Genomic DNA, 15583 nt, shown 5'->3' with positions numbered 1-15583 from the left:
AAGCCAAAGTTAAGGCTCTGGGATCAGTGAATGCTTTTGTATTTATTTAAAGGAAGGAAGAGGAAGAAACCTGGATTATTCTCGCTCAAGGAAGTGAGACTAAAGAAATAGCATTACGCTTCCCCCAGAAATGTGAAGTGAACTACTTTACCTTAAAAACTCTTTCTTGTCTCCTTGCTGAAGGAGAGCAGTAGCAAGCAGGATGGAGATTTGAGGAACCAGTTGTCATGATGGGTGGTGCTATTCCCACAAATGTTCCGGGAAAAGCCCGCTTCTTGTGTGCTTTGAGGGGGCAAAAAAGAGGCCATGAGCAGGCGGAATTCCTTAATGTTACAGAATTTTAAGTCACTGGAAAATGCTTTCTGAATAAATTACAAGCTGGAGAGCTGCTTGAGAGATGTTGCAGATTAACGACAAAGTTATGTCTTGAAGGGACTTGACCGCAGATGGCAGTTTTCTTTTCTAGCTACTTCTGTTCCAAGATCAGATCCGGAATCTGTCTAGTCCAAGCATTTTCTCAGCAGAAGCTTATGGAGGACTATATGAAATCTTACAATTTTTTTATGGTTCAGAATGGAATGGATGCAGGTGAAATGGCAGTTTGACAGGAGACCTTTTTTGTCACACAGCATCGTAATATTTAAGTCAGGGATATTTTAGCTGGTTCATGATGTGAACATGCGAGAGTTCTCACGGTGAGCACAGGGCAGAGTGCCTAAGAGTGCAAGCGTGATGGCCCAGAGGATCTGGTCCGAGGGCCTGGCACTGAGGGCAACACCACCCCAGGGCTTAGCACCACACGCCTGCTTCTTCTGTACGGTTCTTGCTCTTTCCGTCCCCTTCCAAAATCAGATGTGACTCCTGCTATGTTCTGAGTAACTATATGGGAAATACTACTCCTTTTCTGCTGGTTGAATATAAATGGCTAAAAGGGGAAACAATAATGACTGTAGAGTAGAATTTGGGGACAACCCAGTTTTGGCTCCTTTACTGAAGAATGAAAATAACACTGTATGACCTTTCCCCTAAGGCTTATTCATACATGATGGCGTTGTAAGGCAGTTATAATGTAATAATGATGAGTCCTATTTATAAAAGACCTGTTCAAAAGAATGCATCCTACCTTGCTGCAAGTTCTGTTCTTGCGACTCTCCTATGATGCAGAGAGACCAAAAAGTATTATTTCAAAGCTCCTGTTACGGGAAGCAGATAGAAGTAAGGAAGTGCAGAATAGACTCCATCAAGATCTTCCAGTTAATAACATTAGGTATAAAATTTCTCTCTGCTGATTACATTTATGTTCTGGGGCCACCTTTTTTCAGCCCATGGATCCATGTCAGTTTACCAACAATAATACTAATATTGATTCAAGGCCATATTTATTGGGTACACACTGTATGCCAAGCACTGTTCTAAGCACTTCAAAAGCAGTAAATCCTTTGAAGTTCACTACAACTGTATGGAGTGGATATCACCATTAACCCTAAGGAAGAGGTGAAACAGTTACAGAAAGTTGTGACTTGCCTAAAGTCACATAACTAAGGACAGGAGCAGAAATCTAATCTAGATAATCAGGCTCCAGAGTCCATATTCTTATTAATTATGCCATCCTCAACTTACAAAGTTCCACAAAAATTTCAATTATTGTTTGAATGATTAAAAGAATATGTATGCATAACAATTAAATTTTCACTTAAGGACTTAAAGTATTTTAGAGGCTTTTATTTCTGTGTACTGTATCAAGCCAGATAGCTGGGAGAAAATACTTTTCTAAACCTAACGGGGAGTTTTAGGTACCATGTCCATTATATATGTGAAATATAGAGAGAAATTTGCAATTGCTCAAATTTCAGAGCCACCATCAAAGCCTCCAATAAAAAAAAATGTTTAATAAAATTTCTAGTCTAACATATAAAACTTAACCTGGAGATAAAACCTGGAGAAGAAAATTAAATTTGAAGTGACAGACTCTTAGTTTTCAGGGTATGTAAAATAATTAGCAGTATGCTCGTGAATATAAGGTATAGTGCCTTTCAGTTAGAAATTCAGAGCATTCCAAGTTAGTTTGGAAGATAGTATTTTGTTGCATTGTAAAAGCTTAGGAAAGTGTGTTCCCTCACAAAAGAGAAGTTCTTTTATCATCATTGATCGAAAAACAAAAACAAAACAGAAAGAAAGGTGTTTAGGGTAAACTTACAGGGCTCTACGTAGGATAACTTATTCCAATATTTTCTATAAATTTTTTTCACCTTTATTCCAGCCCCCCCACCCAAAGCTTTCAGCATTCTAACTCAAATTGGTAAAAGGCTGAGCAACCATTGAAGTTCCCCCAACGGAGCTAGAGCAGGCTGAGCTAGCTAAGAATAAGAAAAGGAAAACACCTATGTAATGGAATGTTGGGATGAAATGGGCATTCTTACTTTGTCTCCATCTAACTCCTGATGAAGTCAAAACTGTGGTATTCTGTCCCTGAATGAATTAAAGAGAAGATTACCTAAAAATGCAGATGTGGCATCAGAAAGGCTGACAAAGGTAAGTGGAGGGAAGAAAGTATGAGATAAAAGCCTTTAAGACCAGGGACAGTCACTTTTTTCTAGTCCTCCCTTACCTTACTCCTGGAACCTAGCATAGGAATCCCCTGGGGATGTGAGGCAGCATGGCCCCATCCAAGCCACCAAGAACAATATGGAGAGGAGGACCTGAACTCCTACAGCTGAGCTTTCTTCAACCACAGGATCATTCTCTGGCCCAAAGCTCAATGTGAAAACAATGTGAAAACTATATTTTCTTAATCTGTCATTGAGTGGGACATTCCTTCTCTCTGCAGGGAAAAAAAAAATAAAAGATTCTGATCTCTACTGTGGTACAGGGAATAATTTCCAAAATATGCATGATAGGATTGGGATGTCCTCAAGTGAATCATCATCCCGGATTCAATGAGTCGCCAAAGCGTAGGGGGCGTGTTCTTCCACAACCAGTATTGTGGATGACACGGTTCTGGGGCTGGTTTGAAAGATGGAGTATTGGAAATGCCTATTGTACACTGTCTGCCAGGGAATCTCCAAAAGTGCTGAGTGGTGGATATACCTCTTTGTAGGTCAGACTTTATGGTACAGAGTACAGGAACTCGGTCCAAAGTTAACGCAACATTCATGGAATGAGTCATAAGATTAAGTTGTTAGGGCAACATGCTTACTACCTTTTAATACTTTAACGAGATTGGCCTGGGTCGTTGCAAGCACTCTGGCCTGAACTTGCAGATGACAAGAGATGCAATGTAGGTGTGAACTGCTCCTGTTCACCTTATCTGCAGCAAGGGTAGTGAATGGTCACTGTTCGTGCAGAGCCTTTCATCCATGGAGGTCTGAGCTCAGAAGCAGGTTCTTTGGTCTTGGAAGAAGAAACAAAAATAAATATCTAATCTGTCACCAGAAGGAATAGTGAGTTGCCTCTGTCTGAAAGTCCAAAGACGTGACTTCTTGGCATAGCTCTTGTCAGGACTAGCTGTATAACCATGGACCCACCGTCTAATCTCTTTCAGGCCCAGGTTACTCAGTGGTCAGAAGAGGAGTTTTAATAGGTTGGTTGCGGAGGTGAGAACTAGATCTCAAGCTTCTCTAACTTGGGTAGGTTCTGTAAGACCTGTTTTACAGACCCAGGAAGTATCAGGGTAGATTTTCCTTGGTGTTAAAATGAATTAACCGTCATAAATCCTCCATTTTCAGAAGAAATGAGTAATGTGGGCCACAGGTCTTAATCTAAAATTGGATGGACAGTCTCTTATTAGACAGATGTGGAGAGGAAGAAAGGCCCTAGCTCTGTTCTGTCCAATATGGCAGCCACTAGCCATGTATGGCTAGTTGAATTTTTAAATTAAAAGTTTAGTTCCTCAATCATGCTAGCCAGATTGCAAGTGCTCAGTAGCCACATAATGTCTGCTGTGTTGGGCAGCACATGCACAGAACTGCAGAAAGTTCTGTTGATCAACACTGTCTAAGACCTTTGCCCAGACCATGAATTTCAGCTACTTGTCCCTTATTGCAAGGCATAGATGTTTGTGTTCTAGGGTGACGGTGTTCATCTTTAAGGAATAAAAGAATGTATTATGGGGCACCTGGGTGGCTCAGTCTGTTGATCATCCAACTCCTAATTTCTACTCAGGTCATGATCTCAACGTTTGTGAGATTGTGGTCCGCTGACATAATGGAGCCTGCTTGGGATTCTGTCTCTTCCTCTCTCTCTCTGCTCCTCCCCTGCTTGCGCTCTCTTTCTCTCTCTCTCTCTCTCTCTCTCTCTCTCAAAATAAATAAACTAAAAAAAAAAAAAAAAAGAACGTATTAAAACCCATTTGGACAAAGACGTATAAGAAACCCTTTAGGCAAAAGATGTTGGCATTGAACAAGAGTATGAGAGAGATAGGGAGGTTAAAGGAAGGAATTAGGAAGCACCCAAATCATTCTGTGCCTTGAGTCTTGACTTGAGCTTCTGTAGGACATAAAGCCCCTAGAGGGGTGTTCTTCAGAGAGATTGTCACCCCATGCACAACTGATCCCAGAGATGGGAAAGTATGAGAAAAGTCGGGTGCCCTTAATCCCGAGTAAAAACAGACCCTCTGAGCACTCATTAGTGGGGGAAAAGATTAGTCATGTTGGGCCCATAACTCAGAAGAGAAAGTTATTACATTGCCAGACTGGCAGGACAGAGAATAATTCAGGCTTTCTGGAAATAGGTGAGAAGGGTGATCACCCTATCTAACAGCCAGCTTCTCAGGTACAGGTCTGTGCAGTCAAAGCCATAGAAGGTTTTAAGACTTAAGTTGTATGTTAGTCCAATGCTATACAAATAGTGATAGCAAAAAAGGCTTTTCTACACATCTGGCACACTGGTCCTGCCTTCAGCCCTGCTGGCTAGGGGGTCACGCATACGGAGAAAGAAAGAAATCAGAGGCAGGTGCAAAAAAAGTGAAATTGTAGCTGCTATCTGAAAGCCACCTGTGAAAGGAGTCACCTTTTTCTTCTGGACTCACTTCCAGGTGCAGCTGCAGGGGACGATACTGAAGATGCTAGTACCGAGTTCACCGACAGCATCGAGGAGGAGGCTGCACACAACAGCCACCAGCAGGTAAGTCCAAGTCAGGTTCTGGGTTCCCAGGGTGGAAGGCTCATAGCCCTTTGGGGTCTGGTGGTCTCCTGCAGCCCCTGCGAACCTAAAGTAAGAAGCTATCTTTTACTAAAAACCAGTTTCCAGTCTTCTGCCCCCCCCAAGCTTCCCAGCCACCTTGCCAGCCCCCATCCTCACTCCACTTTTCTCTCCAATCTACTTTTATTTTTTATTTTTTACTCCTTCTATCTCTTGCTCCCACTCCCTGCCCCCTCCTTCCCACCCTTGCTCCCATGTACCATCTATAGCTTTAGCGTCAGAAGAATCTTTACATACAACAAGGCCTTGGACAGTTCCCCTCTTGGGTTTTTGTATCTGAAACACCACAGAAGACAGGGAGTCATCGGAGGGCTGATCGGGGAGGTGCAGGCCTAAAACCTGCTTCAGGAGAGTGCTCTCTGAGAACCTCCGAGAGGATCAGAATGCTTCCAAAGTAGGGATCTGTCCTGGTGAAATCTTGTTGTGCAAAAGAGAAGTCTGTTGGGCGACCAACAGACCATGCAGGTTGTGATATGCCAGTGACCAGCAGGTGACACTTCAAGAGCAAGCCCCCATCAAACCTCAGAACTTGGTACCCAAGGCTGAAACACTGTTCCCACCAACCATCAGTGAAGGTGTAAACCAGCATGTTCTCAAGCTCAAGAGTTGAATGTCCTGGACCTCAGAGATTAAGTCACCAACAGTGACCCCATGGCACTCACTGGCACTCCTCTGTGTCTCCACCTTGCCCAATGACATTTAGCAATCACGTCTCCTAGATGGACCATGCCTCTGAGTTGTTGAGGAGAAAGTGGAACATTGGTATCTGTCCTTCTGCAGAAGTAGCTGGGCTTTTCCAGTGATGGCTTCCTTGGAGTTATTAGGAAAACTTCAGGGGACATGAGGCTTTCTGGGTTGGCCTCTATACCTCCTGTATGAGAAAAAGAGCCCACACGAGCATTCCTCACATCTCACGGAACTTGTCACAGTCTTCGGTTCTTGAGGACATGAGTAGTCCTCAAGTAGGTAGTTGTCTGAGATCCCTCATATCCTCCACACAGTTTCTTTACCTTCCACCAAGCTCCCCTTTTTGTTGCTTGAGCTGTACCTGACCCTCACGTCTCCCTCGAGATCCTGCATGAGTTCCTCTTCTCCTTTTGCTTGAACAGCTTCTTCTGAGTCCCCCTAACCAATGCTTGTGACCTGAATGATGGATACTACTGCCCCTCCAGACAGATTCCTCTGCTTCCCATGCCCTGATGTCCCTGAGGAGCTTTGGGGAGAAAAGGGGGATCTGCAAGATAAGCAGATGTCCACTCTAAGACAGTTCGATTGGGATGTCTGCCGGTCACTGGTGGTTATTGCTGCTGTGGACCCGATTAATTCCAGAATAAGTGAACAAGAGACACAGATGTGAAGAAAACCAGATTCTGACTAACACGGTCTAACCTACATGTGGTAGCACAAGCCCCTTGCTCTCATTCTCAGCTGTGGGCAAACTGGTTTGTAGAGTTGTTCTTCCCAAACCTTCCTTCCTATAGCCTAGCACGCAGCAAATGACCAGACCACATTTTGAGGAGGTCAGTTCAACCCTGGAATAAACCTTTACATTGGAGCATGTATATTTCCCTTGCAACGTCTGCCCTATTACTTGGCAGCAATACTTAATAAATTATTAGTTAACAGACATTTAGATTAGGGCTTGACTCATGATAGACAAAGTTTTATACCTGCTGGACGAAGAATGTCTTGGGTAAGCATCATTTTCTTTCCATCATCTGTCCTTGAAAATCTGTCTCCAGTTTGGGGTAGGAGGAACCTTTGTGTATGAAATCATTGTAAATTCACTTCAACTTTTCTGGGGTTTTGAGGGTGTGACTCTCCTGCTACCAAACGAATAAAGCTTCTTTTGTCATAACTGTTCTGTGTCAAGATTCTCAAAACTGTGTTTGCTGGTTTCCAGGGAAATGGTCCCTTATAATTAGTCTCTGAGTTCCTCCCTGCTGTGTCCTTGGAAGGTAAACTTTACTCAACACCAGGCTACCTTCCTACCTCAGGCATACACATCTTCCCCTAACAAGCACATCCAACTTGGTGTTCCTTCCAAGGCAAGAGCTATCTTTTGGCCACAGCAAGTTGCTTCGTTCTTATTTTTAGACTCACTCACCCCAGAAAGTCTCAGGTCTAGCTATATTGGTAATTTTCCCCAGGCATCTCCCACAAAATCCCATTCTCAAGCAAATGTAAGTCTGTAAATACCTGGGAAGCACCTGTGAAATGAATCAAGTAGTGCCTTCCTTCATTTTAACTTTTGCAGTAGAAAAAAGCTAATCAAGAATCGAGATTCAAATGTGACGAAGGAGGAAAAAGTCAGTAGACTTAGTGTGAAGAATGTAAGGAAAATTATTTTGAATGCCCTCCATGCTGTGTGAGAACTGATTTACATGGTGAGACATAATGTAATTGGGCAAAAAACAACTCATTGCAAACGAGAGATCAGACATGCATGTAGACTTCTCTGGGGTAAAAGGAAACCCCGCATACAACAAAGTTTATACCATGGAAGCATTACAACAGATGAGTTAGGAAATGGTGCGGGGTGGTGGAGGAGGAACCTGTTAGATACAACTAACAGTGGGCCTAAAGGATCCATACTACCACCCTACAGACTGGAAACCCTGGGGGTTTATTTGGGAGAAATATAGAAATACTAACTTTCCATAGATGGGAAAGAAAAACTGTTGAAAAGGCTAGATTCTGAGTCATTTTTCATGCATTTGTATTTCAATTTTACAGATAAGTTAGCCAAAGTAAGCTCCCTTTAACGTGAAAATAAGAAAACCCAAATTAGCCTGGGAACAAATCGTCTATTTTCTCATTTTTAAGGGGGAAATTAGACCAGGTGGGCCTTCAGGTCCCTCCTGGTACTGACGTTCCATGGTTCTTAACTTTCTTTTTAAGGAAACTAGGCATATTTCAGTCAGTAGAAGATAACATACATCCAGAAAGGTACTTTAAAAATAGGTGAGACATTACAGGGAGACGTTATTTTCAGGCAGAAGGAACGAACCCTTAAGTTTTAGAAAAGACTAAATGTCCCCATATTCAAAGCTGAAGGCAGTGTTTATTGAAGTTAGTTGGAAAGCGTTTACATAGAAAGGTAATATCACATAGTTTAAATGAGGGATTGAGGTCCTAAATTTTCAAAAGTGGTTTTTATCCAGTCCCCCTTTCCTGATTTTTGTCCCAAATGCTTGGTGGCACACGCGGAGATAGGCCAGTCTAACTAAGCCCAGCAGCAGACCGTAGAGACAAATGCCAGGCTCAGAACCCTAGAAATGCCTAGGAAATGAGCAACTGTGTCCATGCATGTTTCTTCTTTCTTTCCTTTGCAACCTCAACTGCTGTGCTGCTCACCGCCATTGCAAATGCACACTGTGAATCAGCCCCACCCCACACTCACAACCTAGATTTCACCACGCTCGGTTACCAGCCCAAGTCAATGGCTCTGTGCCAAGCCAAGCAGCTCAATCATTGATCCACTTAAGCTGCTCTGGGCTCTGTTCTGTTCAATATATTTGTGACCTGAATGAAGGTATAAAGCATATGATTAACTCCACAAATCATCCCCGGTCAAGTGGCTACTCCTTGATCTCTGGAGATGCACATCAAATATTTTGAGGACTTTGACCCTTGAGAAATGATTCTGTATAGCCAGAATGAATTCACAAGTGACAAGTGGAAGTCACACTATTGACACACATAGAGGAAACAACATGACCCAGAAACAGCTGTGGGAGAGAGGTGGGAAACTGGAAGATAACAATATACCTGAAGCTGAGTAGAATCCCAGAGTGCAGTCACAGAGAGGAAAATGAAGCAGCATGACACTGGGATGTATTAATATTGGACAAATGTACAAGAAATCCTTGCACTAAAATAGTCATACACTGAGTAGGTTGTCATACTCAGGTTTTGGTTTCTACACTTTTAAAAGCCTAGGGAAAACTGGAGAGGAACAATAAGAAAGTCTTCAAGTTAAAACAATTCTCCTTTGAGGAAAAACTATATAACCTGCTTGAGTTGACACACTGAAGAGTAACTTCAAAAAGATCCTCAAAAAACAGAAAGGTGTTGGGGTGCCTGGGTGACTCAATCAATGGAGCGTCCGACTTTGGCTTAGGGCATGATCTCGTGGTTCGTGGGTTCAAGCCCCGCGTTGGGCTCTGTGTTGACAGCTCAGAGCCTGGAGCCTGCTTTGGATTCTGTGTCTCCCTCTCTCTCTCTCTGCCCTTCCCCTGCTCATGCTCTGTCTTTCTGCCTCTCAAAAGTAAATAAACATTAAAAAAAATTTTTTTTAATAGAAAGGTGTGCTGAAATTATTTCCACCTTGTTTCCTTCTCACGAGCTTAGATTTGTAGAGAGTTTGGCTGGCAGCATCAGCACCAGGATGATAGCACGTGACATTGGCTGCTGGGCAGGTGGCCTCACTAACTTCTCCATCGTTGGAGGGTGTGGTTCTCCTGCTGCTCGTGAAATTAAGCTTCTGTTTTACCTGTAGCTGAGTGCTTTCCGTCTTAGTCATCCTTTTTAGAGTCTTAGGTACAGACATGGCCTTCGGCTTTGAGTGCTGGTGTCTCAAGCTGTGCTCTTTGCAGTTGAGGACTCCAATGTTGGGAAGTCAGGGAAGCTTCCTGACTTGTGAGAAGACTTTCCTCGCTCTGTCCCACGGAGAGGGAACAATCACAGCATCCACGCTCTCCAGTCCTGTTTACACCTCATGTGTTGGCATTTGCTTTTATTTATGAAGTGCTTGTGTCTTTTCCTCACCTACCTCTGGATGCTGCTCTTCCTGCCCATGGCACTAATTCTCCCCACTCTCCTGGTGTCTTCCCCACCCAAACCAGTGCCCAGGACCCTTATGGCTGAGGAAGTCCTTAGGGGGAGCTTGTTTTAGGGCCATCTTTTTTGTCCCCACTAAAGGCTGCCTTTGCAATCTGATGTTCCTTTGGGATCCCCCTTCATGACCTAACTTCTTTAAATTATGCTTTCCTTTCAGCTCATCAAGGTGGCTTTGGAGAAAAGCCTGGCAGCTGCAGAGACCCAGAACATATGTCTTCCCCCTCCTTCCTCGACAGGAGGGGATGGTAACAGGGGTCTTCAGGAGGAAATGCTCCACCTGAGGGCTGAGATCCACCAGCACTTAGAGGAGAAAAGAAGAGCTGAGGGGGAACTGAAAGAGCTAAAGGCTCAAATTGAGGAAGCAGGATTCTCCTCTGTGGCCCACATCAGGTAGGACACCCCCCAGAGAAGGAGAGCCTGCGGTGGAGAGGCCACCAGAGCCAAGGAGCTCACCTTGCTGCAGCCAAGCATTTGTGCTTAGGGCTTTTGGGCCCACAGCCCAAGCTCCATGCACGAATGGCTCAAATTCTTTATGGAAGAGTTAATAATATTGGATAGTAGTGATTATCAATAATTACCATTCAAATTATTTAAATGTGGTCTTAATTCAATATAATAATGCCCATTATTAGCCATACAGTCACAGGTGAAAACCTCCCAGTTGTATGACAGGCATTGCTCTTTGGAACTGACTGGATCATATGAGGAATCTCCTGCTACCCACGATGCTTCACTATTACATGCAGGGCAGAATGGTCTGTGGAGGAGAGTTTATACAGGGGCCCCTTCATCCCCACGCAGCTCTCCCTCAGCAGTGTAAATCCTTAAATCATGGAATAGCAATTTTAATCATCTCTGCTGTTTTGTTAGCTTTACAAAAGTGGCAGATAGCTGATTCCCTGGCTAGATGGGCCACTCTGTTTTTAACGGTGTTTTTTCAAAAGATGCTCCAGGATCGTGCCAATGATGTACGGCTAATCCTTTCATTCATTCGCCCCTGAGGGTCATAATCCTCGTGTCCTATTGTTTAGAACACGGCGGTGCAAATCTAACTCATGCCTTACTGTTTCCCTATTATGTGCCACTTAAACATCCCTGAGTCCTCAAATGATATTAGTGCCAAAGAGGACCTTGGCATCTAGCTTAATCCTTATTTCATAGCCAAGGAAACTCCAGTCTAAAAAGTTCTAGTAACTTGCTCAAAGTTGCATAATAGTCCATGGCTAGACCCCTGCCTTCCAATTTTTAATATCTGAGCCTTTTCTTCTATGTTGTATACTTTGCCAAACAATTTTGGAAATATTCTTGTGGGCATCCTTCATGCTGGTTCTTTTACTCTGAATTATTATGATATTTATTTCTACTTAAGTGAAAGCATACTTTTTTTCAGTTTTTGGTTTTTTTAATTTTTTAATTTATTTAATGTTTTTATTTATTTTTGAGACAGAGAGAGACAGAACATGAGCAGGGGAGGGGCAGAGAGAGAGGGAGACACAGAATCCGAAGCAGGCTCCAGGCTCTGAGCTGTCAGCCCAGAGCCCGACGCGGGGCTCGAACTCATGGACTGTGAGATCATGACCCGAGCCGAAGTCGGATGCTTAACTGACTGAGCCACCCAGGCGCCCCTGTTTATTTTTTTAAAGTAAGTTCTCTGCCCAATGTGGGGCTTGAACTCACAACCTCAAGATCAAGAGACGCACCCTCTACCGACTGAGCCAGCCAGCTGCCCCAAACATAACTTTTCTCTAGCCTTTTTTATATGTAAACTTGGTTAAGCTCATGGGTAAGAACAGTACATCTCTTTTGATACTACAGCTGAATATACAATCAAACCACATGTCAATACCTTCATGGATTATTTTCTTTTTTTCCCTGGAGTTACTAACCTGAAACTCTGGTTTAGTTCTCCACCCAACCTTAAGAATCACAGATACTGTAGAAGCTAGGATCTATCCATCTTTTGAGACTTCATCAGTTACTATCATGAAAACAAAGGAATTTTCCCCCAAAACATGAAGCTATAACATAATATCAAGCATTGTTTTCCATACTATACATGCATTCCCTTCTCTCCCTCTTACACCTCTGTTTTGGTAAAAGCCCTATCCCCCTTCTTCTCCATTGAGGAAACTGTCTCATGGAGAGCCTGTCTGATTCCTATGTCCTAAAGAATTATCTTCCTTGATTCTCACTAGACAAGCCCTGCTCTTGATTCCAAGACTTCAGGATTCTAAGAAACCCAATCGAGGGGGGTTATCCAACTGCTAATCCTTCTGGGTGTAAATTACTTGTTTCCTTTGCCCCTTCTAGTCAGTTGTTCTCAATTTAGTGTGCTTAAGAATCACCTGCAGAACTTAAGTAAAAAGTAGATTGATAGGCCTTAGCTCTAAAGTTTTGGGTCGGTTTTTTTTGTTTTTTTGTTTTGTTTTGTTTTGTTTTTAACAAGCACCTCATAGGATTCTATGTTAGTGTTTTTCAGGTTTGCAGCTAGTACAGCAGGATTAAATGACTTCTCTGTTTCAGACCCTGAGTTAACCATACCATATATGCAATTTCATTTCAGCATCCAATTACTTCAGTAGGTATGAGTGATCCTTATTTTATGCAAAAGGAAACTGAGGCTCAAAGAGGTTAAGCAAAATGCCTATTTAAATGCATTGCCTTTCTAAAGCCATGTTTTTTATTGCTTCCATCCAACCCTGCTGAAGGGTTTAGTGTGAAGAAAGGATGGGGCCTAGAATGTCTTAGTGAAAATTAGTTGTTTATCTGTTTTATTTCTTCCATAAATATGAATGTTGTCTGTGGCAGGCACTGTAGAGGCTCTGGGGATACAGAGTGAACAGGACAGAAAGAGTCCCCACCCTCCTAAAGATGATCTATCACAAGAGCCAGGCATAAAGCAAATAATTACAGAAGTACATTTGAGGGGCACCTGGGTGGTTCAGTCGGTAAAGTGTCCGGCTTTGGCTCAGGTCATGATCTCACGGTCCGTGGGTTCGAGCCCCCCGTCGGGCTCTGTGCTAACAGCTCAGAGCCTGAAGCCTGCTTCAGTTTCTGTGTCTCCCTCTCTCTCTGCCCCTCCCCTGCTCACACTCTGCCTGTTTCTCTCCCTCAAAAATAAATAAACATTTAAAAAAAAATTTTTTTTAAAGAAGTACATTTGGTTGCAGTTCTGACTAGTATTATTTATTTCGTGTTTTCCTAGGTCCCCATCTCTCATCCAGTGGTTGGAAACTGATGATAATTAATAGATAATTAATAATAAATTTGCCCTCGGCAAGGTCTTTCTTTCTTTCTTTTTTTTCTTAACCTTGTTTATTCCAGAGGCCACTTAAAATTAGAATAGGAGGGCTCCACGACATGGGTAAAGACGGAGTGTGTTAAGCCCAAGGCTTTTAGTAATTGTGTTGCCACCAAGGAGCGGTGGTAGTGTGGGCAAGGCTCACTCTCTTCCTGAGCCTTGGTTCCCTTGTCTACGGTATAAGGGAGCAGCTGTAGGCCTCTGAGGTGGCTTCACGCTTTGGGGTATCTCCGAGTCTCTGCTGGACTGAGACAGGGGGTGCTGTCGGGACCTGAGGCAGAGACCAGAAGCAGCCCCTGACTGTGTGTGCTTTCTGCAGGAATGCCATGCTGAGCCTTTGCCTTGAGAATGCAGAGCTGAAAGAGCAGATAGGAGAAGCAATGTCTGACGGATGGGAGATAGAGGAAGACAAGGAGAAGGGAGAGGTGACGCTGGGAACTGTGGCAACCAAGGGGGGTCTGAATGAGAGTAGCCTTCAGGCCGAGTTCAGAAAGCTCCAGGGAAAACTGAAGAATGCCCACAGCATCATCAGCCTCCTCAAAGAGCAGCTGGTGCTGAGCAGCAGGGACAGGGATAGTCCACTTAGTCCAGAGCTCCTCGTGCGCCTGGCCCAGGAGATCGACAGGATGAATGCAGAGCCGGGCTGTTTTCCTGAGAAGTCCCAATGCCAAGAAGAAGAGCACGTGACCACGAAGCCCTGCCCCAGGCCCCAGAGCCTCAACCTTGGGGCTGCCCTCGCAGGGGCTGCCGATCAAGTAAGTGTGGAAATAGATGGAATGAAAGACCCTTGGAGAAGGGCTGGAGGCAACCCTTCCGTCCTGTGGGTCAGGAGGGACTGAGGGAAGGGCACCTTTGCACCACGAGCAGCAGCAGTGTTCCTCACGCATTCAGCCTTTAGAAAGGCTTTTACAACATCATGTCATAAACATTACTTGAGTAATTAATTTCTCATACGTATTTCTGGAGTGCTTACTTTTCCAGATAACACAGTAGGCATTGGCAGCAGGCAGTAGGAGCTGGTCTCTGCCCTTTTAGTACTCAGAACAGTGGGGAGGGAAGGCGCGGAACAGATTATTTCATAGAATGCGGTCTAGGGATGCCTGGAGTTAAGGCAGCCCAGACAAGTGGTGTGTAATGACATCTCTCCCTTATCACTGCCAGTTTCATCACAGCTCATCACAGGTGTCTGCTCCTGAGGCTCAGGAGGGGCTAGTGGGGTCCTCTTAAGGGGAGGGGCTTTGCTGAGGGTTCAGTAAATGGAGAATGTAGAGGATTCTGAGAGCAGGGAGAAACAAGCAGAGGTTTCTACCCCTTCTCCTTCTAACCATTGCACGAACATTTGAGCAGAGCTCCCAGTAGACTCTACTGGCGATGTGCTATGCGCTGTAGACACAGAGATGAATGAAACATTATCCCAGGTCTGCGGGAGCTCGGTCAGGAAAGCAAGCAACTGCCAGTGGCATGAGGCACGCTGTGACAGACCCATGCAGAGAGTCCACAAGGCTCAGAAGGGGCAGCGGCAGTTGCTGCACAGTGCGTGACCTCAGACCACCCTGGTGTCTGTGCTGGCTCTTTTCACAGCTGGATAACCAGCCCCAGGCCAGAGACCCTGGGCCTCAGTCAGAATGTGGCCTTCCTGGATCCACCAAGCACCTGCGCTCCCAGCTGGCACAATGCAGACAGCGCTATCAGGATCTCCAGGAGAAGCTGCTGATCTCCGAGGCCACGGTCTTTGCCCAGGCCAATCAGCTGGAGAAATACCGAGTCATGCTTAGTAAGTCTTAGGCCCATCGTCACCAAGGCGTCTGTCTTCTCCCCAAGAAGCTGTGTGCTCTGCAGACTTCACTTTTCTTCCCCAGACTCGAAACCAGTGTCATCCTGACCCCAGCCCTAGAACTGTGGAAGGTGGATATGTAACTTCAGTCTGCACGTGGCAGAGAAGAATAAAGAACAAAGCAAGTTTGCAGTGAGCATATAGGGAGGAAATGGGCTAACATCTAGGTCTGCTGATTTTTTTATGTTTATTTTTGAGAGAGAGAGTGAGAGAGAGTGTGTGTGCATGAGCGGAGCTGAGAAAGAGGGGGACAGAGAATCTGAAGCGGGCTCTGTGCTGACAGCAGAGAGTCTGATGTAGGGCTTGAAGTCACGAGCCGTGAGATCATGACCTGAGCTGAAGTTGGGATACTCAACTGACTGAGCCACCCAGGTGCCCCTAGATTTGCTGATTTTTGGTATAGTCAG

The 15583-nt window shown here is 44.4% G+C and overlaps 1 protein-coding gene across 24 annotated transcripts in view; it reads left to right on the top strand.

The window, feature by feature from the left end:
- Window positions 1-15583, top strand: part of LOC131504062 (myomegalin-like) — a 221874-nt gene that overhangs the window by 174769 nt on the left and 31522 nt on the right. For 23 of the 24 annotated variants that reach the window (XM_058716002.1, XM_058716015.1, XM_058716007.1 and 20 more), the window contains 4 exons: window positions 5033-5121; window positions 10199-10431; window positions 13662-14097; window positions 14924-15116. In XM_058716002.1, coding sequence (XP_058571985.1) covers window positions 5033-5121; window positions 10199-10431; window positions 13662-14097; window positions 14924-15116 — 951 coding nt within the window. Of the gene's footprint in view, window positions 1-5032; window positions 5122-5408; window positions 7058-10198; window positions 10432-13661; window positions 14098-14923; window positions 15117-15583 lie in introns of those variants that run through there. The other variant, XM_058716023.1, reaches the window with a different exon arrangement.

This window comes from Neofelis nebulosa, chromosome 2, assembly GCF_028018385.1.
Source record: "Neofelis nebulosa isolate mNeoNeb1 chromosome 2, mNeoNeb1.pri, whole genome shotgun sequence".
Classification (NCBI taxonomy): domain Eukaryota; kingdom Metazoa; phylum Chordata; class Mammalia; order Carnivora; family Felidae; genus Neofelis; species Neofelis nebulosa.
Note: the sequence above shows the minus strand (reverse complement) of the source record. Positions and strands in the feature narration are given on the sequence as shown.